Source organism: Conger conger, chromosome 10, assembly GCF_963514075.1.
Source record: "Conger conger chromosome 10, fConCon1.1, whole genome shotgun sequence".
Classification (NCBI taxonomy): domain Eukaryota; kingdom Metazoa; phylum Chordata; class Actinopteri; order Anguilliformes; family Congridae; genus Conger; species Conger conger.
The window spans coordinates 38,110,702-38,137,811 of NC_083769.1; the positions used below are offsets into that span (position 1 = coordinate 38,110,702).

Below are 27,110 nucleotides of genomic sequence, written 5' to 3' on the forward strand. Positions count from 1 at the left end.
TGTGAGTGTGTGAGTGTGTGTGTGTGTGTGCAGGTCTGTGAGCATGTATCTTGATTGACAGTGGCTCGATGCACACAGGTCACCCCTGCTCCCTCCAGCTCGTGTGTGTGAGTGTGTGAGTGTGTGAGTGTGTGAGTGTGTGAGTGTGTGAGTGTGTGAGTGTGTGAGTGTGTGAGTGTGTGAGTGTGTGAGTGTGTGAGTGTGTGAGTGTGTGTGCGTGCATGTCTGTGAGCGTGTATCTTGATTGACAGTGTGTGTGTGTGTGTGTGTGTGTTCCAGGTGAAGCACTTGGAGGTGAGCTGCTCCTCCATGGCCGATGACATCTGTAAGAAGAGCGCCATCATCGAGACGTATGTCATGGACAGCAGGAGAGGTGAGGAGCCGTACCCCTCCGCCCCCGGCCAGATCTCCTTTCGCCTCCGTTCCTCCTCTCCCCTCCCCCCGAAGGGGAACCTGAGAGCCTGACAGGAAGGGAGCGGAGGTTGCCCCCTCCGCCTGGCCCGGGGTCGCCCACAGCTCCGCAAATAGAACAATAAAAACTGCCTTTTTTAGGCTGCCAGATGGTTACGATGCACCGCTATTTTTAATGCACCGATAATGCGTCCTGAGGGGATTGAAATTTAGGACCGATAAGGCTTTGGCATCGGAGAGCTCGCACATCAATACTTTTGACTCATTTTTATTTCTCATTGAAGCGCTTCCCACTTCTTAGGGTTTCGGGAGAATCTGAAGGGGGGTTTTGACGGATGTCGGTTGCGGACAGCCGGCGCGGATAAGCGTGGGGCACAACTCCGTAACGCGCGCAGATTTATGCACTTCTATTATTACACGTGAACTCTGCCGGTTTTGTAATCGGTTTTAAACGTTCCGGCGGTTCTATTTATACCGGCGCTATTTTAGCGCGGGGCTGGGCCGTGTGGCGGGGAGCGCGCGAATGTAATAACGGCGGGACGGGAGCCGCGGGCTGAGCTGCAGACTTGATGAGTTTCTCTTTAATAACGCCGGCGTGTCTCCGCTAACGGTTCCTCTGAGAGGGCCTCTCCGCGCGCTACCGCTGTCAGATTAACGGATAACTGGCGCTCCGCGTCGGCCGTGTGCTGAAAACCGGGGCCGGGACGAGTTAGCGCTTATTCACGGCGCACGGGCGTCATGCTGCGCTCCCCGTTTCCGTCGGTAACGCCGGCCCGCCCGTGTTACGCACGCTCTCATTCACTCGTACTCTGACCTGCTGTTACCCATCGGTTTTATTCATTTATTTTATATCGTGTGTTTTGCTTAGTTGTGACATTCTTTGGCAAAATCCAGCCCGATGGTGACTGCGAATCACCCTGCTTTATGTCGTGGAAATCCCAGATTGTGGTGAGTGTAATCGTGGTAAATGTTCAGAAACGTTGTTGTATGGTTTTAGATTGTTTCCTGTCGTGAAGTAGTCTCACCGTTCCTGCGATGAGAATGAATCATCAAGGAAACCGAAATATTCCGGGCTCACCAACCACTTTGTTACTTGTTGCAACACTCACTCCCCCTGAAGAAAGAAGCTAAATCATTCTTGTTGATCTTGATTTCAGAACTGGCTCTTCTGAATCACGCGAGCGGTTGGTTCATTGCCTGTATGAATCGGACTTATGAGGATTCAGCTCTTTACAGGGCTGGCTCTTCTGAATCACACGCGGGTCATTGCCTGTGAGAATCAGACCTGTGAGGATTCAGCTCTACAGGACTGGCTCTTCTGAATCACACGCGGGTCATTGCCTGTGAGAATCAGACCGTTTCAGTGCAGAGCTGTCGGTAATGAGGTACAGCTCATTGGGAATAGTGTTCGCCGGACTCTCCCCTCCTAAACGTGCTCACTCGCTCATGCAGGCTGTAACCCTGCATGTTTATCTGCATTTAAATGACCACAGCTTAGGCACAGACATTATTAACGCACACAGGGAATGATTTTCAGACTGCAGAAAGGGCAAGAGAGGAAAGCTCAGCGAGAGTAGCGGTTTGTGCTACAGGGCGCAGTGCTAAGTGTTGTGACAGAAGTAGCATTGGTACAGTAGGTGTGCTGGAGGCTGAGAACACACAGGCACAGGTACAGGTAGGAATGTAGTATTGTCGTTTTTAAGAGAGGCAGTTGGAGGCCTTGAGCAGCTCTTCAAGCTTTAGTTTATTTCCCCATTGTGGTTCAGTCCCGTTATTGTCCCAAGAAGGGAGATGTATAAATCAGTGCACTCAAGTAGCCATTCTTCAGTATGCCGCTGATGATCTCACTATGAACCTTGCCTTCGCTTTCATAAAATTAATTTCATTTTATGGCCATAAAGAAGTTCGTGTACGAACACTGAACTGGGCTTTTTTTTGCTCAAACAAGCAATGCAATAATCTTTAGTTGTTTGTCACTAAATCTGTTGAGTGAAAAGATCTTTGGGCCTCGGTAATTAGGGTTCAGCCAGTGAATTGTGTTCGCACTCAAACTTTATTCCTCTCTGAGGAAATATGAAATATGGAATTCATATTCTATAACACAATTGGTTGTTCGATTTAATTTTCACCGTATATATTGCAGTAAATTTAATAATTTCAACATAGTATTTGCAGTTCTCAGAAGTAGCACTGCTCAGAAATTATATGTGTCCAGCATTCAGGAGTAAGAAGATGGTAAAAATGTACATACTTTTGGAAAGTATTTTTGTTTGGTTCTCTCATTCTTTTGTTACTTTGGCAGTGTGTGCTGACGCATGACAGGCCAGTGACTGGGTGATCTCAGAGTGTACAGACTTTGGAAAGCACAAATCTGAATAGATCCTTGTCTCTCTTGTGGAGTCCCACGGTGTGAGGTGCTCCTCTGGACCCTGCGAGGACTCTTCCAAGCCGGAGTAACAGGTTCCTGTATCATCCCGTAACAACGCCGAGAGATAAACAGCTCTGTGTCTCTTGCTCGGAGATAAACAGCTCTGTTGTTGACGCTGGACGTGAGCTCCTGTCCCCGGCTCCACTCCTCCAGTGTCACCGCGTGGCCGTGTCCTCGCTGCTGATTATGTCATGACCACGTGACCGTCGCCGCGAGTCGTGTCCCGAGGTTTCGGCCGGCGCAGGTGTGCCGCGATGTCAGCCGCGCCGCTAAGTGGAAGCTCTGAACACCCTGCATTAGAGGGGCTCTAAAGAGGTTTCGAGTTCCTTCGGAGACAGGAAGGATGTGGCAGTTTGCCCTTTAAGGTGAGGCCCTCTCTCATCTGCAGAGGACCTTTCTCCTGGCGCTCAGCAGTGCCGTGCTTCACGTAAAACTCTGTTAGATTCGCACTGGATCGGAGCCTTTTTTTGTCTTCGCGAGGAGATTCCTTTGCACATCTGTACGTGACTAACGTACACTGACAATTTATCATCGTCACTCACAGACACAACATTGTTGAAATGTTTCTCGACTATACTTGCTCGACAAGTTTAAAATATGAATACCACTGCCGTTCGCTGTTTGCTTTCAAACAGTGTGGTGTAAACATCCTGTTCAGTAAATATGAATATGTTTGGAATGCGCACCCAAGTGCCCAGGAAGAACGAGGCCGTGCTTATGTCAGTAGGGCAAAGGACTTGTGTTAGTGTGCTGATACCTACAGCCTCACAAATACAGCAAGCGTCCAAATACCGCACTGAGTAAATAGTTTTTAAAGTGTGTCAGAGTTTGAGGAAATGAAGCCATCCTCACCCTGAATGATGCTGCTGCCAGTTACGCACTACCCCATGGCCCCGCCCCCTACAGCGGTCTGACGCAGGTTACGCACTACCCCATGGCCCCGCCCCCTAAGCTGGCTCTGACGCAGGTTCCGCACTACCCCATGGCCCCGCCCCCTACAGCGGTCTGACGCAGGTTACGCACTACCCCATGGCCCCGCCCCCTACAGCGGTCCGACGCAGGTTACGCACTACCCCATGGCCCCGCCCCCTACAGCGGTCTGACGCAGGTTACGCACTACCCCATGGCTCCGCCCCCTACAACGGTCTGACGCAGGTTACGCACTACCCCATGGCCCCGCCCCCTACAGCTGGCTCTGATGCAGGTTCCGCACTACCCCATGGCCCCGCCCCCTAAGCTGGCTCTGACGCGGTCAGGATTCGCTCTCCAGGCCCGCCCATCAGCCCGGGGGCGAAAGTGGCTTAGCTGAATGAGCCATCCATCCTGCAGCCCTCTGTTATTCTTCAGAAACCTCTTAATTTGTCTTAATACTCTCCGTTTCGCATAGAGGCGGGGGGGGTTGGTATTTAATAAAATGATTCATGCTTTGTTGTTATGATGTAGGCAGAAGCATTATTTACTTGCAAAACCACCGTAGTTTGTATTTACTTGGTGCTTCTTCTTGGCCCTCCTAGCTATTTGTTCACGGCTGAATCAGCATCCCAAATTAAAATACGTCTTCATTTCTATAAACGTTTCTATGGATTAACGTTGTCAGGCCAGTTCCGAAAGGCTAATAGCTGGTGTGGGTACTACTAGGACAAGTAGAACTAGTACTGTAGATCCCCGTCACCTGATTGACCAAAGTTGTTGCTATGAATAGTCTAATCTTGCTGATAGTATTGATTCAGAGCCTGTGTCGAGGTGTAAAAATGAAACATAAATGTGTTTATTGGTTGATTTCCTCCATTCCCGGCAACGGTTTAATCCTTGCCCAGAACTCCGAGCTTAAAGTGTGCACTGCTGAATTTTATTTTGACACTAATATCGAATCGCTGGAAAAAGGCAATAATTTTTTGCTGTGACTTAAGGGAGTTTTCAAATCAAAACAATAAAAAGAGTTTTCTGGGATCATTAAGAATCACTTTCATTGCTGCCAATGTTTTCTTTTTCTTTTTTTGTTTTGTTTAATGAAAACCTTTTTTAATATTAAACTTAGCAGCGATCCTCCCGTCCTCCCTGCCGTTCAGGGCGAGGTAAACCGCGGTCTGGAGGGGAGATGAGATACTGCTCTTCACAGCGGAGAGCGGCCGTGCTGAGAGCTTTCTGACAGCTGCATCAGAGCTGGCAGGAAGGAGCAGGCCGGAGCTGAGGCAGCGGTCGCTGTGTCTCGGTAATGCTAAGTGTCGGGGTTACCCCACTGTCCGCGCCAACTTCTCCATTTGGCCCGTGCGACCTTTCCCTCTCCAGGGTCATCTCATCTGTTCTGAGTGTCCTGGATCAAGATGGCTTCTGCACGCCATGGAGCTCAGGGCTGAGCGGTCTTATCGGGAAAGAGCCGGTGTGGCCGCAGGGTTTTTCCCCCCCGGCCAGCACTGAGTCACCAAACTAATCACGGTCTTAAATCCAGACCTTGATAGGTAGGATCATGGTGGGTTAAAACAAAAACCCGCGTTTCAGCCCCCATTCCTGATCTAGCTGGTTCCTGTGTGTCGTCACGGGCTGGAGGGACATGTATGGGACATTCTGATGTGCTTGGATGAAAGGTAGACGCAGGAATCCTCATCTTAATGAGCGGTGTGTGCCTGTAAATGACCTCTGAACCCTGCAGAAGTAAGAGCTACAGCGTGACTGTATTTGACCTAATATCTGAAATAATTTCTGTACGTACCATATAGGGAATTCAAAGGTGCTCTAGAATTTTATAGTTATTTTATGATTAACCCAGCCCAGTGTGCTTATTATTATTTATTTTCAATGTTTTGTATTTAACAATGTTAATTTAATCAAATTCCAGCAAGGCAGTTGTGTCCTGAGGGGGATATTCTCTTAATTTGCTTAACTTAAATCATAAATCACAGTAAACGCTTTGTTCACGCTACACAGCATACTGATGAACAAGCCTACCTCAGCCTGCAGCTACTGCCGGGCTTATCTACAGCTCATTACATGTTATAAAGCATCCTGTGTCTTCAGTTCAGACCTGGGTCAAGTGGGTTTACATTCAAATACTTCAGACGCTTTTCTGAGCTTGTCTGGTGTATCGCAAGCGATGAAAGCCAACAAAATCTCATGTCGATCTTTCCCAGCGAAGATTCTTCTGCTGAAAAGTCGCCGAAAGGTCGTCTAGGCATTCAGGTGAAAAACCAGCCACATTTGGTTGAAAACTGAAACCTTTCTAGCCGACTAGGATGTGGCTACGCTATATCGGGATTGACCTAGGAATTTAGTGGTTATACGAATTTCATCCCTTCATATAGTTGATTTCTCGACACATTTACATCACATTCCTAAACACTCCTGTCAGATCTTTTTGGAAAAATCAGGATTCCCTAAACGAGCAAGCCCTTACTGTACCGTGAGTTCATTAGCGTTATCACCGTGGGATTCAGACACGAACGCCTCTGCTGAGTTTGTCCCAGTCGTTTAACGTTTCTGCTGATGTGTCGTCTACACCTAACGATGTATCGCCCGCGCCTCAGCTTGCCGAATGGCAGTTGAGCGATGGGTTTGTTTTGTGGCCGCATTACACCAGAGGCCCGATATGTGCGCTTGATTGATCTGAAGTGGCAGTGTTCTTCTGTGTCCTAGCCCCTGCAGAAACAGAAATACTGCTCCCGGCTTTGCGAACGGAGCCACTCCGTCATGCTCAGGGTGGTTTCCGTCTGAATCCGGACCCAGCCCGCGTCTTTACGGAGGTTTTATCGCTGTCTCCGTGCTCGTAAATACGCTGGTCAGCAGTACACGCGTGTGGCGTTTCAGAAGAAGCGGGCCTTGGAACTTACTCCATCTTGTCTTCCCTACATTGCAATGCGTAGTGCGGGCACCTTCAGTAATATACTGGCTAATTCCACATAATTCGCATTCGCTAAGTACCGCTTCTAGGCTCTTTTCCTTAAGCAAAGATATCTGAACTGCTGTTATAATTTTAATTAGATTACGGTTAATATGGGCTGTGGTGAAATGCTTAAATAATTACTTTTAATGCCTGAGAGAAAAGCCCCCCGGTTTTCAGCCTAGTTTGCAACAGCAAATCACGACTCTTTGATTGGAGGTGCTGCCGAGCTATTAGGTCGGGGGTAGGCAGGCCTGGTCATGGTTTTTGCATCACTCAAACCTGTAACGAGATAATTCAATGAATTATTGGGTTTAATGAACACGGGTGACCATGTGCTGGAGGCATCAGATTGAACAGAAACCAGGACATCTCCGGAGCTCCAGGACCAGGGTTGGCTCCCCTGCATTAGGCAGCTCTTTGTGGAATAAACCTGTCTCGCCGTGGGCAGTGCGACCCCGCCCCTCCTGCCCCCAGCAGGCACTCAGGCCCTGTCCGGACTGGATCCTGGCGTGAGGACCGTTAGCATAGCCGTCCCCAGCCAGGCACTCAGGCCCTGTCTGGACTGGATCCTGGCGTGAGGACCGTTAGCATAGCCGTCCCCAGCCAGGCACTCAGGCCCTGTCTGGATTGGATCTTGGCGTGAGGACCGTTAGCATAGCCGTCCCCAGCCAGGCACTCAGGCCCTGTCCGGATTGGATCTTGGCGTGAGGACCGTTAGCATAGCCGTCCCCAGCCAGGCACTCAGGCCCTGTCTGGATTGGATCTTGGCGTGAGGACCGTTAGCGTAGCCGTCCCGCACACCAGTGCATTAGCCGGGACCCCCGTGGTGTAGATCTCTGTTCCGATACTGAAACGCACGGCTTTGTTCCCTCAGCTGCAGCTGAGATGTATTCCCATTGCATGACCAGCAGGACGGAAGCCCCCACACTGATCCATTATCTGAGTGTGCACTTTCACCAAATGCATGTCTGTCCATGCATTTAATCAGCAGAAATGGGCAGGAAATATCTTCTAGCAGATAGAGCCGTATACAGGAAAGCCTGTTGGTCTCGGTGACCTAGTATCTTTGCAACGTTCTAGCTCTTTTCCTTTTCTTTTTTTTCTTTCCTTCTTTCCGTCCTGTTGTGATGTTGCGAGAAGGGCAATGTGGTTGACTTGGTGTAGCAGGTCAGGGAGATTGTGAAGATACCAGCATGCACTGCTTCTGCTGTGTTAGACGCACGCACAGGTGCGTACGTGGTCTTCGGAGGGGCAGAGGGAGTGCGCCTCCTCCTCCTCCTCCTCCTCCCCCTCCGGCGGGTAGCGTCCTCAGCCATGCACGGCGAGATCTCGGGCCACGGTTTCACGCGATCCCCTCCATTAAAGGAAGTAGGTTACACGTTTATCCCGCTGCTACGGGAGAAAAGCGACGCGTGTCTTTGTCTCTCTCCCGATGTGTGCCTCTCCCCCTGTTTTAATTTCATGACTGACTGGTTTAACATTCGCTGCCAGGCTAGACTCCATTAAGGCTGCCATCTTCTAATTGTAAATATTGTGCTGTAAAAGTTGAAGGTTGCTCTCCTCTGGGGCTGGCAGATTGCTTATGCAAACATGCTGCCTTCATTTGCACACATTCTCACTGCACAGATCTTCTTCTGGGGAGAGCGCAATTATTCAGGAAACGTTTTTTATTATTTATGAAATTATAAATGTGCATAAACGGATTAAATCGCCAATGATAAGAGAAATGCCACTAGCTGGGTTGCGCGTAGCGGTGTTACTAGCTTGTAGGGAAACGCTGCCGTCGGGGTGCGTTGAGCAGTTTGCTGTGGGTTTTTGTATTTTTTAACAGTCAAAAAGAAAAACCTGTTTTGTCGCAAAGGTTGCTCTCCTGTGGTTTTGGGTGTTTGACGGGGCTTCGGTGAGCGCCTGTTTACTGTGCCGAATAGAGAAACTGCAGCATATGGAATTGTTTACTGAGAGAGAAAAAAAGACAAACTGTTCTGACGTGCTGTTATTAATCTATACACATAGACTACGGTAGAATAGTTTTGCAAACTTTCATGTCTTTATTGAAAATCTGAATCTGCTTTAATAATTTTTTTATCCCCCAATGGGTGTGTATGATTTGGGTTGGGGGGGTGGAGCTAATTATGGATGGTCACGCCCACAGAACTGCCCATGGTGCACATGATTACCCAGGATGGAAAAGCCCCGGTATTCAGATCAGGAAATCCTCTGAATAGAGAGAGATAGAGAGAGGGGAGTAAGGGAGGGCTGGGGGGGGGGAGAGAAAGAAGGATGGATGAACAGAGGAAAGGAGGTGGGAGTCTGGGAGAGAGAGAGGGGAGGAGAGGGAGAGAGAGGGAGGGACAGAGGGGGGTTGGGAGAGAAAGAGGGATGGAGGAACAGAGGGGAGGAGGTGGGAGTCTGGGAGAGAGAGAGGGGAGGAGAGGGAGAGCGAGGGAGAGAGAGGGAGGGACAGAGGGGGGTTGGGACAGAAAGAGGGATGGAGACACAGAGGGGAGGAGGTGGGAGTCTGGGAGAGGGAGAGGGAGAGAGAGGGGGGGACAGAGGGGGGTTGGGAGAGAAAGGGGGATGGAGGAACAGAGGGGAGGACGTGGGAGTCTGGGAGAGAGAGAAGGAGGGAGGGAGGCCGTAGTGCTAGATGAGGGCTGACATTAGGGGGGGGGGGTAGGGTGGGTGTAAATGATTCAGGATGCAGACATGCCTGACTGAACACAACACTCATCTTCAATAATGCAGCACTTGACTTAAGCCCCCCCTCCCCTCCCCCTCGCTGCAGAACTGCCCCCTCCCGTCATCCGCACCAGCACACGACGCAGTAAAAGGCTTGTGCTGGAGCATAATGCGCCGTTACACAACACGCCGACGCTAATGAGAGGTGTGCGTGTGTGTGGAGCGTGCGTGTGTGTGGAGCGTGCGTGTGTGTGGAGCGTGCGTGTGTGTGGAGCGTCTGTGTGTGTGGAGCGTCTGTGTGGGAGATTGTGTGGGAGGGTGTGTGTGTGTGTGTGTGTGTGTGTGTGTGTGTGTGTGGAGCGAGCGTATGTGTGTGTGGAGCATGGCTCTGAAGAGCAGTGGGTAGAGGGGGGTGCTCTTGAACAGTGTGAGGAAAATTTGTGTCCAATCTCATGAGCATTAAAAACCATTTGTGAGTTTGAGGCAGGACTTATTTTATTAATGCAGTAGCAGGTGCTGTTTGCTCTGCAAACAGTGTTTTCGCCACCCGATCACAGCTTTGTGGAACTAGTAAGGGAGAGGGGGCTGGGTGCAGGGTGCAGGGTAGGGGGGCTGGCTGTGGGGTAGGGGCTCTGGGTGTGGTGTAGGGGGGCAGGGTGCGGGAGAGGGGCGGCTTGTAGCGTAGTGGTTAAGGTACATGACTGGGAGCCACAACGTCAGTGGTTCGAATCCCGGTCGAGCCACAATAAAAATTATCCGCACAGCCGTTGGGCCCTTGAGCAAGGCCCTTAACCCCACATTGCTCCCCGGGCGCTGCACTGTGGCTGCCCACTGCTCCTAGGTAACTAGGATGGGTCAAATGCAGAGGACAAATTACCCCACGGGGTTCAATAAAAGTGTATCTTATCTAGGGGGGCTGGCTGTGGGGTAGGGGCTCTGGGTGCAGGGTAGGGGGGCAGGCTGTGTTTTGGGGGCGGCTGAGGGACAGAGATAGCAGAGTGGAGCAGACAGACGCTGGGCGCAGACGCGTGTCGACGGGGAGTGTGTTTGCAGAGCCTCTAAGTGCTCCTCTCTGCGGTGGAAGTGACTGATCTGGGCTGAGCTCATCCAGCTGTGCAGCCAGCAGGCTCCGCCCGGCGTCCCTGCTGGGCCAGCCAGCTCCAGCCACAGCTGCACCCCTCCATCCCAGACCGGCGCGCCGTAACCCCCCGAATTAAGAGCTCCGCTCGCCAGAGCGGACCTGCCGTCTGTCCGCTGGAGGCAGAGAAACCAGGCAGAACCGCAACCTCGTCACCTCTCTGCCTAAACTCTGCTATTCACAGCACAATTAGCAGTGCTTTCTTTTATTGTACCTTCTACTGTATGGACAATGGTATGCACTGGAGAAAGCACAGATTTCATAGAGGATTGTGTTTGATAGAGGGGCCAGTAGGGCTATGTGATATATTGAATCACAATCATTTTACACTTAATAAGTATCATATGGGGCGTAATAGGCAGTCTTTCATCTTTTTATCTTTAATCATACCTCATGCGGTTGTAAATAACCAAACGTGTGAACAACTGTGCTGATAAGACAGCCAATCAGCTGCAAGGTCATTCGGCTTCTATGTGATCACATGATTTGCAGCTTCCAATCGAATTGAAGCTGCAAGGCCTTGCTGCTGATTGGCTTATTGGCTGATCAATGGCATTATCAGCACCCCAGTAGATGTTTTTTCCCCCTGGAAGCGATTATGATTATACGATTAAAGAATGATTAAAGAAAAAAATGCCTTTGTAAATTGAGTCGATAAAGAAAATAAAGTAAAAAAGAGATGGACATTGCACCACATGGTGGTGATTATTCTTACTGCGCTTAAAAAGATGCCGATTTGATATCTCATGCAGCTCTCAAGTCCGGAAGCTTTTTTTATGTATAATGCATTTTAACAACAACCAAAAAGTGAAAAGGTTGAAGGGGAAGGAAGGGAGGGGAAGGGGCGGGGATGCTCTGTATATATAAATAAATAAGGTTACAAGTAGCTGATATTCCTGGTGGCTTGTTGGCCTGGCACTAGTCCCGTTTGTGTTGTCTCCACAAAGACCCCGGAATGTTCCGTTCATGCGGTGTCTCTCAGGTTACCACGGCAGCAGTGTCGGGCAGCACAGACTTCTGGGAGAAAAAGCTAGGCTGAAGCTACAGCGAGTTTCCATTCTGTGTAGAAGAGGAGGAGTTCACCATTCATCCTCTGTCAGGAGGAGTTGCCATGGTTTCTCAACTGCCTTTTATTTTAAGGGGGTGTGGGGTGGGGGCACCGAAAAGCTTAGTGGCCAAGTGTCGGATTCTCTAGGCGGAGGTGAAAGTTTGCGGAGCTGATATTTTAAATTGCAGTCTTTGTTGATTCTAAATTTGCTGTTTTTAGGGTTACGGTTAGGAGGGCGAGGGAAAGGGATTTTGAACCCACTGCTCATTAACTTGTGCGGGTCTTCACGTTCACACATAAACACCTTTCCCATTATTCTTTTTTATTTGCAGAGATAAAAGTTTCATCCAAATTTATGTATTTTTAACATATTTTTATGATAATCGCTTTCCTCGTAATTATAAAAATGACTTATGAGCAGAGAGCAGAGAGCAGAGGGGGCGTTGAGATAATTTTATCAGGTTTTTACTGGTCATCCAGGAAAAATGAAGAAGTCGTCTGTAGCTGCGGAGCATAAAAGCCGCGCGGTCAGAGGTTTAATAATTCTTCTGTGTTTCAGCTAATGTCTCCATTAGCCGTGACACCGCGCGCAGTTCGCATGGCTTGTGGCTTCTCCCTTCTGACTCGGAGCAGAAAAGCTTTAGAGGAGAGTGGCTGGGGGACACCGCTACTCATTTCTCAGAACTGCAATATTTACAAAGTATTGTGATCCGTATCTCCATTTCTAAATGACTTTCTGAGGGCTCGAAAAGTCAAATAAGTGTTAAATAGTAAAACGAGGCGGCCTGACGAACAACAGCGGGTTATGTGCATTCTTAGGAAGACTAATATCTGCTTCTTTAATTAGCAGGAAGCCTACTCAGCATCTCTTTTTAAAAGCTTGACGTAACCCTGGCGTAATCTGCGAGGATTGATAACCAGAGATCGGCTCGTAGGCGGGGATGCGGGTTTAAAGCTGAGTAATCGTCCTCTTCGTTCGAAGCAAAGCGGGACTGAAACTAATGAACTGGAGCTAGTGAAACTCTGCGTGTACCTTCGTCAGCTCCCGCCTGAGATGAAGCTGGTCTGTAGTGATACTGGCTCTGTTGAATGGTGCTGTCCTGCGCTCTACCCGGCGATCTTACAGCTCATCTATAAAGAGTTCAGCCACGCCAGGCCCGTAATCACTACAAGAGAAACGGCTTCTGCCCCGTGCTGCACCGCTGATTTCTCCAGATTACCTCCACTGGGGATTATAAGGGCAAGTCAAGTACCATTAAGGGATTCTGCAAGCAAACGGCAGTCACAAGAATTTCCGAGTGCAGTCTAAGAGACCCGGTGTAATTAATCTCAGTATTGAAATGAGTCAAAGAAGCCGTCTCCTTTGCATGGCAGGGGGGGTGATGTTTTAATAGTTCAGCAGTTTTCAGATGAGGAAATGGGTTTGATGAAGTGATACGGCTCGACTTTAAAAACAGGACTTTGAAAAAGCGGCCTTTGATTGGGGAAACCTCTGCACCGGGCTGGGTGTCGTTCTGCTGGATGAAGACGCCGAAGCGCGGAGGCTGGTTCTCAGAGGAGCCCTGCCGGGTCACCCGTGAAGCTCTGCTTACAGCCGGCGGGTCACACAGCGCTGGAACGCACTGAGAAAAGAGAGCGCCGGATGCTTGGTGGGGTGTGACTCGCGCTGACGAGGAACCGGCAATATCGCTTACCTCATCAAAGGAAGAGTTGTCCTCAATTAATCATCAGTTTAGGGCAACCGTTTCATTCCCAACAAAGGTGCCTGTCTGGTTACAATCACGGGTCTCTGAGCGCTGCCCGCTTTAGCGCTGTGACCACCCTCTTCAGGGTCCGGTTACCGCCGCTAAACGCTGCCGGACGCCGCTCGGTCTGCTCTGAATGGGGCTCAATGGACGTGTCCATCACCTGTCCGTCACCTGTCCGTCACCTGTCAGTCACCCGTCCCACTTTCTGAGCTTCCTCCGGATCTGCACTTTCCATGTGCAATAATTATTAGCCCGTTTAAAGTTACTGTTTCGCCCAAGTGAAATTCTGTTACTGGTCATTGGCCCATCTTGAAATGAGCCAAACCGTCTCAACCCACTGGCAATATTTTTGCCTTATTTAGCTAAAAAGGTTTTGAAGTCTACATTTAAGACTGAAATACTCGTTCAGGTTGACTTTTGTTTTGCAGTGTATGTTGGAATAGGCAGTCTTTCGTCTCGGAGACTTTGAGGATGTGGATTTGTATATCTGAGGATCTGAATGCTTGACTTTGAGGATCTGCTGAAACACGCTTAGTGCAGCAGGAGGCTGAATCCCTCTCCATTGCTCATTTTCACACTTTCGTCACCACACCTTCGCTTCCAAATCGGCACCGAACGGCCGTCAGTGCCCAGCGCTATTTGGAGTGTCTGCGGTTGAGGCAGGCGTGTAATGCTGTGCGCCTCTCCTCTCTCCCTCTCTGTGCTGCAGATGTGTCCGGGGCCGCGGCCATGTCCCACGGGGCCCTGGCGGACCGCGGGGGCCTGGGCTCGGTGCTCAGGGACCTGGTGAAGCCCGGGGACGAGAACCTGCGCGAGATGAACAAGAAGCTCCAGAACATGCTGGAAGAACAGCTCACCAAGAACATGCACTTACAGAAGGTGAGCCGCTAACGTGCTAACAACATGCACTTATAGAAGGTGAGCCGCTAACGTGCTAACGTGCACTTACAGAAGGTGAGCCGCTAACATGCTAACAACATGCACTTACAAAAAGTGGTCCTCTCATCAACAACGTGACCGGGGCGGCCGGTAGCGTAGTGGTTAAGGTAAATGACTGGGACCCGCAAGGTCGGTGGTTCTAATCCCGGTGTAGCCACAATAAGATCCGCACAGCCGTTGGGCCCTTGAGCAAGGCCCTTAACCCTGCATTGCTCCGTGGGAAGATTGTCTCCTGCTTAGTCAAATCAACTGTACGTCGCTCTGGATAAGAGCGTCTGCCAAATGCCAATAATGTAATGTAATGCGATGTGTACTTACAGAAGGTGTGCCAGCCAAGGGCAGCACGGCTCTTATAGATTGCTTAAATGTTAAGACATGCCCTTACAAAAGCTGTAACAAGATGAGTCCGACCCTTTCTGTCGATCAGAATCTCAAACTCAAATCCTGGAGGGCCGTGGTGTCTGCTGGTTTTCGATATGTTCCTGAACTGTGCTTAATTTACGTCACTGATTGGCTGGCTGCTGATTGAACGGAAATCACGAAAAGCCAGCAGCGACAGCGGAGTTTGAGCGCCCTGCTGTAGACCACCATCATCATCATCAGGTACCACAGAAGAAGAGCAGCTGCCAGTGGGATGAATGGCGTGGGCCAGGTGCCCCCTGGCAGCGGTGTGGTCCTCCAGGCCCGGTGCCGCTGATCAACGGCAGCCAGCAGCAGCAGCAGCGGCGGCGTGTTCGGTGGGCCGTGTCCCTGAGCGTGCCGGTGACAGTGTGAGATGGGCGCTCCGTGGCTCAGTACGTGTGTAGGCGGCTCTCTTGTCAGCCTGCCTGGAGACTTCAGCAGGCGCGGGTATTCATCCCGCGCCAGCGCGTGGGAGCCTGCGCCCTGTGTTTATTTGCAGAAACGGGAACGAGCTTCAGAGCGCCTCGCGTTCCCCGGGTATCAGGATTACGCCGTCACGCGGATTTACCGCCGAGGGTTAGACCTGACTAACCGTGGAGAAACGACAAACCACGTTTTCTCAAATAATGGTGACTGCTTAGGGTGTCGAAACATATTTTCATGCACCCGAAGGTTGCAGGAAGAAATTTGAATTGAAATTGTGAAATTGAACCTGAGCAAGTACAATAACTCATTTCACTTCGGCTTAGAAAAATAAATCGTATGCGGTTTGATATGCACGAATGACAGGATTGATATGTGGCCTGAACAAGGTAGCAGTTAATGTTCTGCTTTTAAACAAAGACAAGCAGGTGCTTTAAAAATAAGAGATTGAGATGCTGTACTCTACAAACAGTATTTAATGTATGCATTTGTGCTGGCTGGTTGAAAAGATTGAGGGGGTGTTTTGCAGTTGTGCATCTTGGAGACGGGTCAGGATCTCTGGCAGTGTTTGTGTGTAGGTGTGCATGCCCAGAGAGAGTTCAGGTCTCACATAAACACCCAGCTTCATCCTCGACCACACAGAGAGAGAGAGCAATAATTGACTGACGATGTCTGGAGTTTGTAGCTAAAACTTTTTAGCTTGGGTGGTATGAATCATATTAAAATTTTACTTAAATGTCTTGAGGGGCTGAGTAATTTCAGCATAATGTCTTCCATTAAATTTCTGATTGAGTCTCGATTTTCCAAGAAGTTTATTTGTTTGAATGCAACAAAAAACTCAAACTATTATTACCACACAGGTCACACGTGATCAAAAGGTTATTGTTTTAATTATAATGAATTTTATTGCGTTTTTTGTACTGGTATATATCATTTATATTTGAGGGTTTTTTATGTTGTAACTGCGGAGAGCTGTTGCTCTTACACTCACAGTGCCTGACGGTGGAGAGAGTGACAGAGCAGCTCTTACATAAGCTCGTGCTAGCAGCAGGATACGGCATTCTCGCTAGCAGCAGCGTAACCGCCTGCTTTTATCTGTCTAAATGAGCTCTCACAAGAGCACAAACAGAGGGCTACAGATCCTGGCCTGGTGCCGCCCCCAATCCTCCGACCCCGTCCCGCTGGGGATTTGGACCCACACTCCGCTGGCCCTGGGGGCTGACCCCTCCGCTGGCCCCCTCCTCTGGCCCTGGGGGCTGACCCCTCCGCTGGCCCTGGGGGCTGACCCCTCCGCTGGCCCTGGGGGCTGACCCCTCCTCTGGCCCTGGGGGTGACCCCTCCTCTGGCCCTGGGGGCTGACCCCTCCTCTGGCCCTGGGGGCTGACCCCTCCGCTGGCCCTGGGGGCTGACCCCTCCGCTGGCCCTGGGGGTGACCCCTCCGCTGGCCCTGGGGGCTGACCCCTCCGCTGGCCCTGGGGGCTGACCCCTCCTCTGGCCCTGGGGGCTGACCCCTCCGTCGGCCCTGGGGGTGAAAGTGCAAAATGGCGGTGCTCGCTGTGCTGGAGCTTGAGAGGGCCGCTCAGCCTGCATCCGCTCCGCAGCCCCGCCTCTCTGGATGCAGGCTGAGCTCATGAATATTTAGCCCCTGTTGGGGCCTCCAGCCCAGAAACAAACAGCCCTGTTAATATTTGATGGCTTCTGCTTTTGAGTGAGCGAGCGTACGTACGACGGATGGAACACTACCTTTTCTTTTTTTTTTGGTGGGATTGCAGCTGAACCTGAGCCCATCCGATGAACCACCTCTGCCTCTACATCTGCAGGCTGGGAGAAAGTATTAGCCACACGTTTAAGACACTAAATAACACCGAGCACTGGCCAGCCATGAGAGGTCCAAGAGCGTGAATTTGCTTTTATGTCTTCATACACCATGAATAGAAGAAATGCCGTAATCTGTTTTTCTATTGTTATTAGCGTTCGGTTGTTCTGTATCTGCAACTTTGCTACTGTTTTAAGCAGTACTTTATGACTACAGCTTGCGCAATAAAGTCAATGGACCACGTTAATTTTGTGTAATAGTGTTATATCACTCAGGTAAGGAAATTGCCAGTGTTCAGCAGAATGTAAAAGCTTGGCCTGCTGCCTTTCCTTATCTCGTGTTCTGCACTCATTTCCTCTCGCTTGCTGGAAGTGGATACCGCGTTCCAGAAGCTTGAATGCAGCAGGGCTTCTGGTCTCTTGATAGATGATTTGAAAGAGTTAACCCTTTAAGGTGTGATGTCGCAAGTGTTCTTCACTGAACATCATTGCTGAGTTCTAGAGTTCCGGAGTTCCGGGTTTTTGAACTATTCAAAAATCCTTCTCATCGAACGCTTTAATGCTGTTGTTCATTTCTGTTCTCTTTTTTTTTTGTGCAGGACCTTGAAGTTCTGTCTCAGGAGATCGTCCGCTTGAGCAAAGACGCATGCCCGAGTCCTGGAGGAGAACCATCCGCTACTGGCTAGGCCCGGAAGAAGCCCCGCCTCCCGCCCTCCCTCCATCTCATTCTGTTTCCGCAGACGCCACTCCACCACGCTAACGGGACGGGACTGAACCTCTGGCAGACACACGCGGTGTGAACGGGAGGGAGGGGGGGGGGTCGGGCGGTCGGCACTACCGGAAATGCATTTACTACTGAATGTATTGGGTGTGACGCGTTGTTCTTTTTGAGAAGCGGAAAAGGAGGAGAGAAGAAGAGCAAACTGGGCCTGCCTGTGGTCAGAAGACTGAATTCACTTCCCTCCAGCTGGGGACCCAGCCTGTGGTCAGGACAGTGAGCGTGTGAGGTCCCTCCCTTTCAGAACGGTCAGTCATTCAGGCCCAGAGACGGCTTCTCCAGCTCATGGTCCCGCAGGAAGCTGGCCCGCTCTGTCCACTGACTCTACGTTTGCACCACTCAACTCGTGTTGTTCGCTGCTTTGACTCGCTGTAAATTTCTACCACACAACAGAGTTATTTATGGTTTATAATTTCAGAGAAATTCATTAACATGTTCGGCAGAACTTGGTCAGTGCTTCCGCGTTACGTTATCCAGGAAGCCGTAAAATCGATCCCGCTTCAATCGCAATGTAAGCAATGATACGTTTTGGCATAAATGTTAGCATTCGTCATTATACGCTAATTGTTGAAGATTATTCCTTTCAACAGTGAGCTTGCTTGTAATATCAGGATATCGATGTGATTTTATCTTCTCTTGTCACATCTATAGATTCTTTTGTTATGAAATTCAAGTCCTTTCTTCCTCACAATTTTTTAAAATGGCTGCTCTATTAACAAGACTGCAGAGATACAGATGACCTCCGTGTCAGTACTTTGTATGAGCTTTTGTGTACATCTGTATACCAGAACATTTTTTTTTATTTGTAATGTTTTTTTTTTGTTTTTTTTTTATTCAATTTTGTTTCCTGGAAGCCTTATCACTCCCACCAACTGCCACCTGTTTAAACGCCCCCCTCTGCAGGTCTCATGTAAACAGTTCCACGGCCTCTCTGCATATTCCATTGCTTGTAATGATACTGCCCAGGTTTGGAGTAGGACCATCTCTTTGACCCTTCCGGGACCCTCCCATATAGGAGTGTCGGTATGAAGGTCCCGGAAGGGTGAAAAGGTTATGGATCTGTCGGTGTTTGCCTCAGTCTGTCTTACACGTGTAAGAGCTTCACCATCATATTAACATGACCTGCCTTGATGTGTAACAGTGATGCCCCTTGATCATGAAGTTCAGCCTCCCCTTCTTTGGCCTTTTGTAGATAAACTGTACATATGAATGTGACAAAAGAAAGAATGACCTGAATTGAAAAAATGAGGGAGAACAGATGTTGGTCTGAATCAAAATGAAACGTATCTTGACTTCATCCCCTTAATTATAACCAAAACATTGGGTCTATTTAATCTTTTAGATAGAAATAAATTGGATTTTAATGTTCTCAATTTTTATTTATTTGATGTAAAACAACATCCAAATTGTTATGTGTCAATAAATAACTTGTATTAATTAACATAAGGTAGGCGATCCTGAATTGGCCATATTTGACCACTTGTATTTTAATTGATTGGGTCTCGATCTCAGATAGAAATGCAAAAATTAGTCATCAGAATGAAATGGTATTAGCAGTTGATCTCATGTAGAAGCACCCTGAACGCAACAAGGTCTGATCCCATTATCCAAGTTCTCCTATTTTTAACCTTAATATGGAGATGATGTGTGCTTTACCCCCCCACCCCCCCCCCCCCCCACACACACACACACACACACACACACACATCCCATAAACGTTTGTGCTAATTTATATTTTCCTGTGAATATTGATTTGTTTAAAAACAATATGAAGATTATATCATGCCCGCCAGGGCTGGAACAGGACATCTAGGTCCACGTTAGTACTACATGGTTTTTGTTTGTGATTAATATACTTTGCACTTTTACAAAACATGGAGGATCAGCTGTTCTACATTGACGCGCATCTGTGTGTAATGCTGGCTATGTCCTACTTTATTTTCCTAATGTTGATGACGAGTCAACAAGTGAGATTAACTCTGTGGAACTGCCGTTTGCTGCTTTCCGTGGCGGACATCTTGGCTCCTGAACGGTTCCTCTCCCGGTTTAACAGCCTTCTTTTTCTTCTGCTCTGCCTTTATGTTCCCCTCGCAAGTGATCATCTCCATATGATTGCAATGTCAATAAAGAACTGGCTGAAAACTGTACTCAAGATTTTTTTTTTTTTCCTGTGTCACGTCAGTTATTTTTTTTTTTAGAAGCAAAGTACTTTTATTCTGTTGGTTAGAATGGTTAGGAATAAATTCATATAGATGACTTTTAGCGGTTATGAGAAACCCAGCATTTCAAGCTTTTGCATGTCTGACACAGATGCTAACTCCGTGCTCATACTACATACTTGGTTTGGTGATGTAATCTAAGAATGGAGAATGACTGGGACTCGCATGGTCGGTGGTTCAATCCCCGGTGTAGCCACAATAAGATCCGCACAGCTTCGTCTACTCAACTGTACGTCGCTCTGGATAAAAACGTCTGCCAAATGCCATTGATGTAATGTAATGAGAATGCTCATCTTTCAGAGCAGAATAACTCCTCCCATACTGTTAACTTGTATGGGAATACATCTTATCTCTGTATTCCTGAGGAATGAAGAACCTTCCGTTTGGTAAATATTACTGAATTCTCTGTGTTATTTCAGAAACCATGGACTTCGTCTGAATGCTTTGAAGAGAAAGATTGAAAGAGAGGGCTGCTTTGTGCAATCAGCATTTACACGCAATATGTGGTTTGCTCTATGCTAAACCAGGCCAAGGTTCACTTTAGAACAACTACAAAGAGACGAGAAGTTATTCTTCTGCAGCATCAGAGAGAGAATGTATGTGCTGACGTGTTCTGTGTCTGCTGTAACCCCCAGGTTCTGTTTCTACCCCACTGGCTGTGTACCACGCTCTGTTTCTACCCCACTGGCTGTGTACCACACTCTGTTTCTACCCCAGTGGCTGTGTAGTGCTCTGTTCCTACCCCACTGGCTGTGTAGTGCTCTGTTTCTACCCCACTGGCTGTGTAGTGCTCTGTTTCTACCCCACTGGCTGTGTAGTGCTCTGTTTCCACCCCACTGGCTGTGTAGTGCTCTGTTTCTACCCCACTGGCTGTGTAGTGCTCTGTTTCCACCCCACTGGCTGTGTAGTGCTCTGTTTCCACCCCACTGGCTGTGTAACGCTCTGTTTCTACCCCACGGGCTGTGTTTTATGCTCTGTTATTTGCGCTCTGTCATGAGATGAGCACTGACTGTGCCCAGTACAGAGCCCTGTGCCTCCCCCATAGCAATCTGTGCTCCACGCTGGAACACACAGTCGTATAACACCTTCAATTGCTTTGATTAACGATGTTCGTGTTTTGAGTTCCCACGAGACTTACTGATTTCTATTTTCAATCATTTCATTTTATTTTTTTTTCATTTTTTCATCTCACGTGCAGATCAATAGTGGAACTTTATATCAGTGCTTTCGGTCAGAAGTGGAAATGGGCAATATGAATTTTAACATCACATTCTAAATCAGTTTTCAGGGCTGCAGACAGTCTCTGCTCTTATTGTCATCAGGTTTATTGGTAATTAAGACTGGCTAAAGATGGTGCCTCTTTAATAACAAGAGACCTTTAGTACAGTCTAAGGCAGGGGTCGGCAACCCTGGTCCTGGAGAGCCGCAGGGTGTGCTGGCTTTCGTCTCCACCTTAAAATAAGCAACCGATTCAGACCCAAGAAACCAGGTGAGGTGAGTTAACTGTGCAATCAACGGCTTTCATTGATCAATTAATGCCAAGTAACAATGAAAGCCAGCACACCCTGCGGCTCTCCAGGACCAGGGTTGCCGACCCCTGGTCTAAGGGATGTGAGCTTTCACAGTTCTAGTTGGATAAAATGTGGTAGGTGGACACCTTGGTTAATTTATGGTGCCTCATTACCAAGCCTCTTTGAACATTGCTAGATAACACGAGTATAGATTAATGTACAACAAAGCAATTCATTAAATTGTAATTAGCGTTGTATAAGTGAAGTAATTCATATCACGTTCATGTTACTCAATGTTTGTCTGTGTTATTCTGTCTTGGATGTCTCAGGGTCATTTGTCAAAATGAATATTAAATTTAAAAACTGCAGTCATCAGATATGAATATTATTATATTATTATTTCCCCAAATATTATTATTCATAAGCACTAGTTTAATCTCCAGCAAGTGTTATGCTCCTTTCCAATCCAGGTTTCTGATGTTTCCATAAAGGTGACCTTCTGCCATAATCTTCTTTCCAATAATTTAGGTTAAAAAAAAAAAAAAAAAACACTGAACTATCCTGCTTTGGCGAAGGCCTGAAGCTAGCTGATCCGTGAACGAGACTCTTGTGTTCGGAAAGTAGGGTTTCCTGTAAGAAGGTGCATTAGCAGGCTAGTGTTGTGCCCTCCTGTGACCACGCTGACACCATTTCCCATAGTTCAGTAGTCATGACACTGCTGTAAAAGTTGCCATCTAAAATGTGAGCCATTATACTGAGTTCCTGACCCCATGTGGTCAGATCTCAAGACACTTCTTTTTGAGGCTGGGGTTACAGATATCTGTTATTTCCATTCTTTTACTGAGAGGCTGTGGCTTTTTTCTACTTTGCTGCTACATATGGGTAATAGACCGGGAGCAGTGGCTAACTTGCATGTAAGTATATTGACACTTTATTGATAATCGCTTATGAAATCAGAGTACTTGTTTGGGTACGCTGAACCTGATTAAATATTGCTGTGCAATTGCAAAATGTTTATAATGGATAAATAATAAAAAAACCCCCTTAAAGTATATAATCAATAAATATTTAGTTCATTATAATATACAAATTCAGTTAAAACCTATTAATTTAAGGAGACCAGTTTGGTTCTTTATCTGGGAACTGCTGAACCCCTAGATAGTCTGCATAATTAAAAAAACAAAAGGTGCTGCTTCAGTGTTGATGCCTGCAAGTTTAAGAAAAATCTATAGGAAGTCTGCAAGCCCTTACTTCACTTCAGTGTGGGCCAAAAATGTCAATAGTTGTACAACTGTTAGGCTAAACGTCCTGTGCTCATCACACAGTGTTCTACAGGAGGCTCCTCGAGCCTCTCAGAGGTGAATCTGGAAGAGCAACAAGCTGGCAGGCCCACCACGGTGTGGAGAGCGGTCCTGCTTATACAAGAGAGACATTTCTGTCTAGTCCCAAAATTACTATAAATAATAAAGCTATGAAGCCCAATAAAAAAAAAAAAACAATCGGAAATGCCATCATATATAATTTAAAATCTAACCCTAAAACCTTTTTTCTGGTTTATTTGCAATACATTTCTTTGTGTACCACTGTACGTATACAGTAATTGCCTGTTGACAGATTTTTCAAAGGTGAGCTAGCCTTCAGACAGCTCTATCATGACAGTAACTACTGGAGGCAATTTAATTTCTACCATGGAAATGTTTTTATGAATGTAAAATAGTCACAAAATGTTGAATTGACTTGCGTTTTAAACTCAACAGATGTTTTTCTCCAAATGTAATGGTTTTCCCTTCAGAAAAAAGACAAATGGCTGTCGTTATTTCTCTCCTTCATTCTGTATGTGCCTGGAATTCACCCAACTCAAAGCTGATGATGCAGACGTCCGTGATGGTGCCCACTTTAAACATGAAGGTCGTGCTGAAACCAGACACGATGGTGTCCGTTACAAAGCCTTGTTGGTAGGTGGTGTGATTCTCTTTGCCAAGGACAGGTAGAACTGGGCACGTAGAGGGTAGAGGTAATGCCAAAGGACAAATGAAGGCTTGAGAATAGCTTCATCCACACCAACCTCTCAGTTTTTTTGCCTGAAAAAAAGAATGGCCAAATGTGACTAGAGTTGATGTTTGGTTGACCCGAAATTAGTGAACGCAAATCTCTGTGTTTGTTCTTGGAATGCTAAGTTTCAGGGTATTCTGCGTATTTGTCCCAGGAAGACTTGTCAGTGGAAGAGTCTGTCCCCCCCTTCTGTCATATTCCCAAACATCTTCCATCTCTGCCTCCCTGCAGACATCACTGTACAGGATTACAGCAATGGACAATAATGCGCTACTGTACTCATAACTCATAACTATTCCCGATCCATAGTGACAGGTTTCCAGCAAGGCAAGGTTTGTGTATTTTGATGAGCAAATTGACTTATTTCAAATCTTTCACAGCTGTGCTATTATGTACATGAAACTTGAAAATAGCCATGTTTAAAAGCACTACTGCAGAATTCCCAAGCCAAAGGCTGCTGCTATTTCTGCCACAAATGATCACTCTAAAGAGGTATGGTAATAACAAAAATAACTCTAATTTGAATCAGCGGTAGGCAGTCCTGCTCCTGGGGTGTCGGAGATGGTCCTGGTTTTGGCTCTGCCCAAATCCTATGACTATAGGACTGGATTTATCTTAATTAATCCAGTTTAGTTAATGCAGATGAACAGCATTTCACCATTCAGAACAGACTCAGACTTCTAATAATCCATCAAACGCTTGTGATCAAGCCCAACTAAAACCGGAAACGTCACTGGCACTCCATCACCAGGGTTACCTCTCCCTGCTCGATATTTTCATTCTCTGTATTATAGTCTTATTGATGTGAAATGAAGCCAAAATATATTAGTGTGTTTTTCCCGTAAATATTTGTTTCCATTTACTTTGGAGTGCTATCAGTAATCACCTTTTTATCCGTACATTTTCTTTAAACATTATGAACATTAGCACATATTTATTCTGCCACCCACATAGTTCTATCACAGATACAACTGCTTGACAGTCGCCCAAATACGTTGAGTGAAAATATAAACTTCAGGCTTATTCATTCAATCTTTTAGCACATTAGTCATAATATCACAATCCTACTAGGCTCTGCTCATACAGTGTATGAACCTGAAGTGATGTGAACATAGCCATTTCATTCATCATTTTAAATACATGTAATACCATTGCAATGTTTTTTTTTTCCGTGCTAATCTGTTCACATTTTAAATTAACTTATGAATTATCCATTTAAAATTATTCTAATGGCTAGTGATAATTCATAGTAAATAAAATTAAGACAAGTATGCCTGGCCTGTTGTTACCCGTTAATTAACCTGACTTTGAGACCACCGCGCATGTTAATAAACATGAAATGCACGCACATTCACACACGGAGCCCCAGCTAGACAAAAGTTACTTGCACTGAAATAGGACAGGTCATTAAAAATTAACACGGAGGTGGATTGCATGAAATATTAAACGGGGGAAGAAAAACAAAAACGAAAGGATGGCTAAATAAATAGGATAAAAACAGAAACGTTGTGCACCCAGGTGGCTTGGGGAACGTTGCCTTGGCTGTTTGTTATATCGCTGTTGTGCTTGGAGGGAATGGGAAGAAAACAGTGCACCCAAACATGTGCTGTAGTCGTGTTTGAGAGTGCTGGCATGGCTGACCGCAGACTTCCAAATAAAAGTCAACATCATATATAAATCACTGCCCCTCCCCAGTACAGCCATCTGGCAAAGGGGCAGCCATGTATTCAGTTCTTCATACCAGTGTCTTCCATGACAGCAAGGGATAAAACAACTGCACTCAGTGACCACTTTATTAGGTATTTATTAGACCTATTAATTAGACTTATTGGGCTTCTGCTGCTGTAGCCTATTCACTTCAATGTTCAAACTGAGTGTCCAGAGATGCTCTTCTGCATACCACATTATTATTTGAGTTAATGTCACCTTCCTGTCAGCTTGAACCCGTCTGGTCATTCTCCTCTGACCTCTCTCATTAACAAGGTGTTCTCGCCCAGAGAACTGCTGCTCTATGGAATTTTTTATTTTTATTATTTTTTATTTTTTTATTTTTTTCACCATTCTCTGTAAACTCTAGAGACTGTTCTGTGTGAAAATCCCAGGAGATCAGCAGTATGTGAGATATTCATGCCACCCTGTCTGGCACCAACAGTCATTCCACGGTCAAAGTCACTAGGATCAGATTTCTTCCCCATTCTGATGTTTGGTCTGCACAGTAATTGAACCTCTTGACCACGTCTGCATGCTTTTATGCATAGAGTTGCTTCCATGTGATTGGCTGATTAGATATTTGCAGTAACAAGCTGGTGTACAGGTCTACCTAATAAAGTGGCCAATGAGTGCATATTGGGTGTACGTGTACGTCTACTAATAAGAAACTAGCATGTCTCAAGTAAAGCAAAAAATTAATAGCCCACATTTCAACGAGATGTTGAGAGAATGCTGTAGTCAAAGTTTGTGCGTAGGGTGCCGTGTAATATGTGAGAGTGATTGACAGGCAAGCCCAGTGGGTGACCTATCAGCTCTCACCCTGTCAGCAGGGTCTGCTGGGGTTTGCTGGTACCTGGGCTGCTGCATAATCTGAGGTAGAGCAAACATTAAGTTAATTATCCTACTCCTAAATATAGCTTTATAATAAACAGCAGGGAAATTATCAGCTTATGACCTGCATGTATTAAAGTTGGCATAAATTCAGTGTTTAAGTTTTTATTAATGCATAATTTGTTCACTTATTGTTCTTAATTGCTTTCCTGTCCTTTGACTACCACTGGGAAATTAAGTGACTGGAGGTACCTACAGATTTCCACGGCGTGGTCGTGGATAAAGTTATCGACAAAGTCAGGGTGCAGAAGGTTAATTGCTGAGCAGAACCACCAAGACCTCAAAGTTTCTCTTTTAATTAAAAACAATTCACTGAAATATTTCCACTGCACTGTGACAAAAGTTTTCAAGTGTAGTTCGGCTCTTTAATGAGCATAGTCATTTACTTATCTTACATGTTCCAGTGTGTCTACAAGCATTGTAATTAGTCACTTGGAAAGATGGGGTTATATTGTACTTTCAATAGGAATGAGGAACTGAACCTGGTTATTTCATATTCATGCAAATTTTAGCAAATGCATCTTTTGTAGTTTACCATTTTGTTAATATTTGGTGTAATATATTCCTGATATGTAATGACATAAAAGTGGGTGTCTTTCCTGGACAAATGCAATGCAATGCATACAATGTCAGCATTGTTTGGTGGAAGTCCTCACAGTTTCAAGTTATTAGTTGCAACTATTGCCATCATAAAATGCATACAATCATTATGCGCATTTGCAGTTGTCATAAATTCAAGGAGCTGATTTAGATGCTGGCGTGTGAGTCTGAAAATAAGGACGACGCAGGACATCAAAAACCACAGACCACTGGAGTATGACAGTGTCTCATTGTCTATGAGACACTGTTTAATCACACAAAGAAGTAAACATTCAGCTGACACAGCCGAAGTGAGGGTAATGCGTGAGTCTTATCACAGGAGCGAGGCCTGGCTTTCTTCGCCCCAGGTCTTCTCAATTCAATTCAATTCAATTCAATTTTATTGATATAGCACTTTTCACAGAAGACTGTCACAAAGACACAGAATAACAGAAGGCAAGA

At 46.8% G+C, this 27,110-nt stretch overlaps 1 protein-coding gene across 2 annotated transcripts in view; it reads left to right on the forward strand.

The window, feature by feature from the left end:
* The window catches only part of gripap1 (GRIP1 associated protein 1), a 53,485-nt gene extending 33,652 nt beyond the window's left edge, over nt 1-19,833 (forward strand). For both annotated transcript variants that reach the window (XM_061258711.1, XM_061258712.1), the window contains 3 exons: nt 280-373; nt 14,039-14,208; nt 17,508-19,833. In XM_061258711.1, the coding sequence (XP_061114695.1) occupies nt 280-373; nt 14,039-14,208; nt 17,508-17,594 (351 nt within the window). In that variant the 3' untranslated portion in view covers nt 17,595-19,833. The remainder of the gene's footprint in view (nt 1-279; nt 374-14,038; nt 14,209-17,507) is intronic.
* Nucleotides 19,834-27,110: the final 7,277 nt, after the last annotated feature.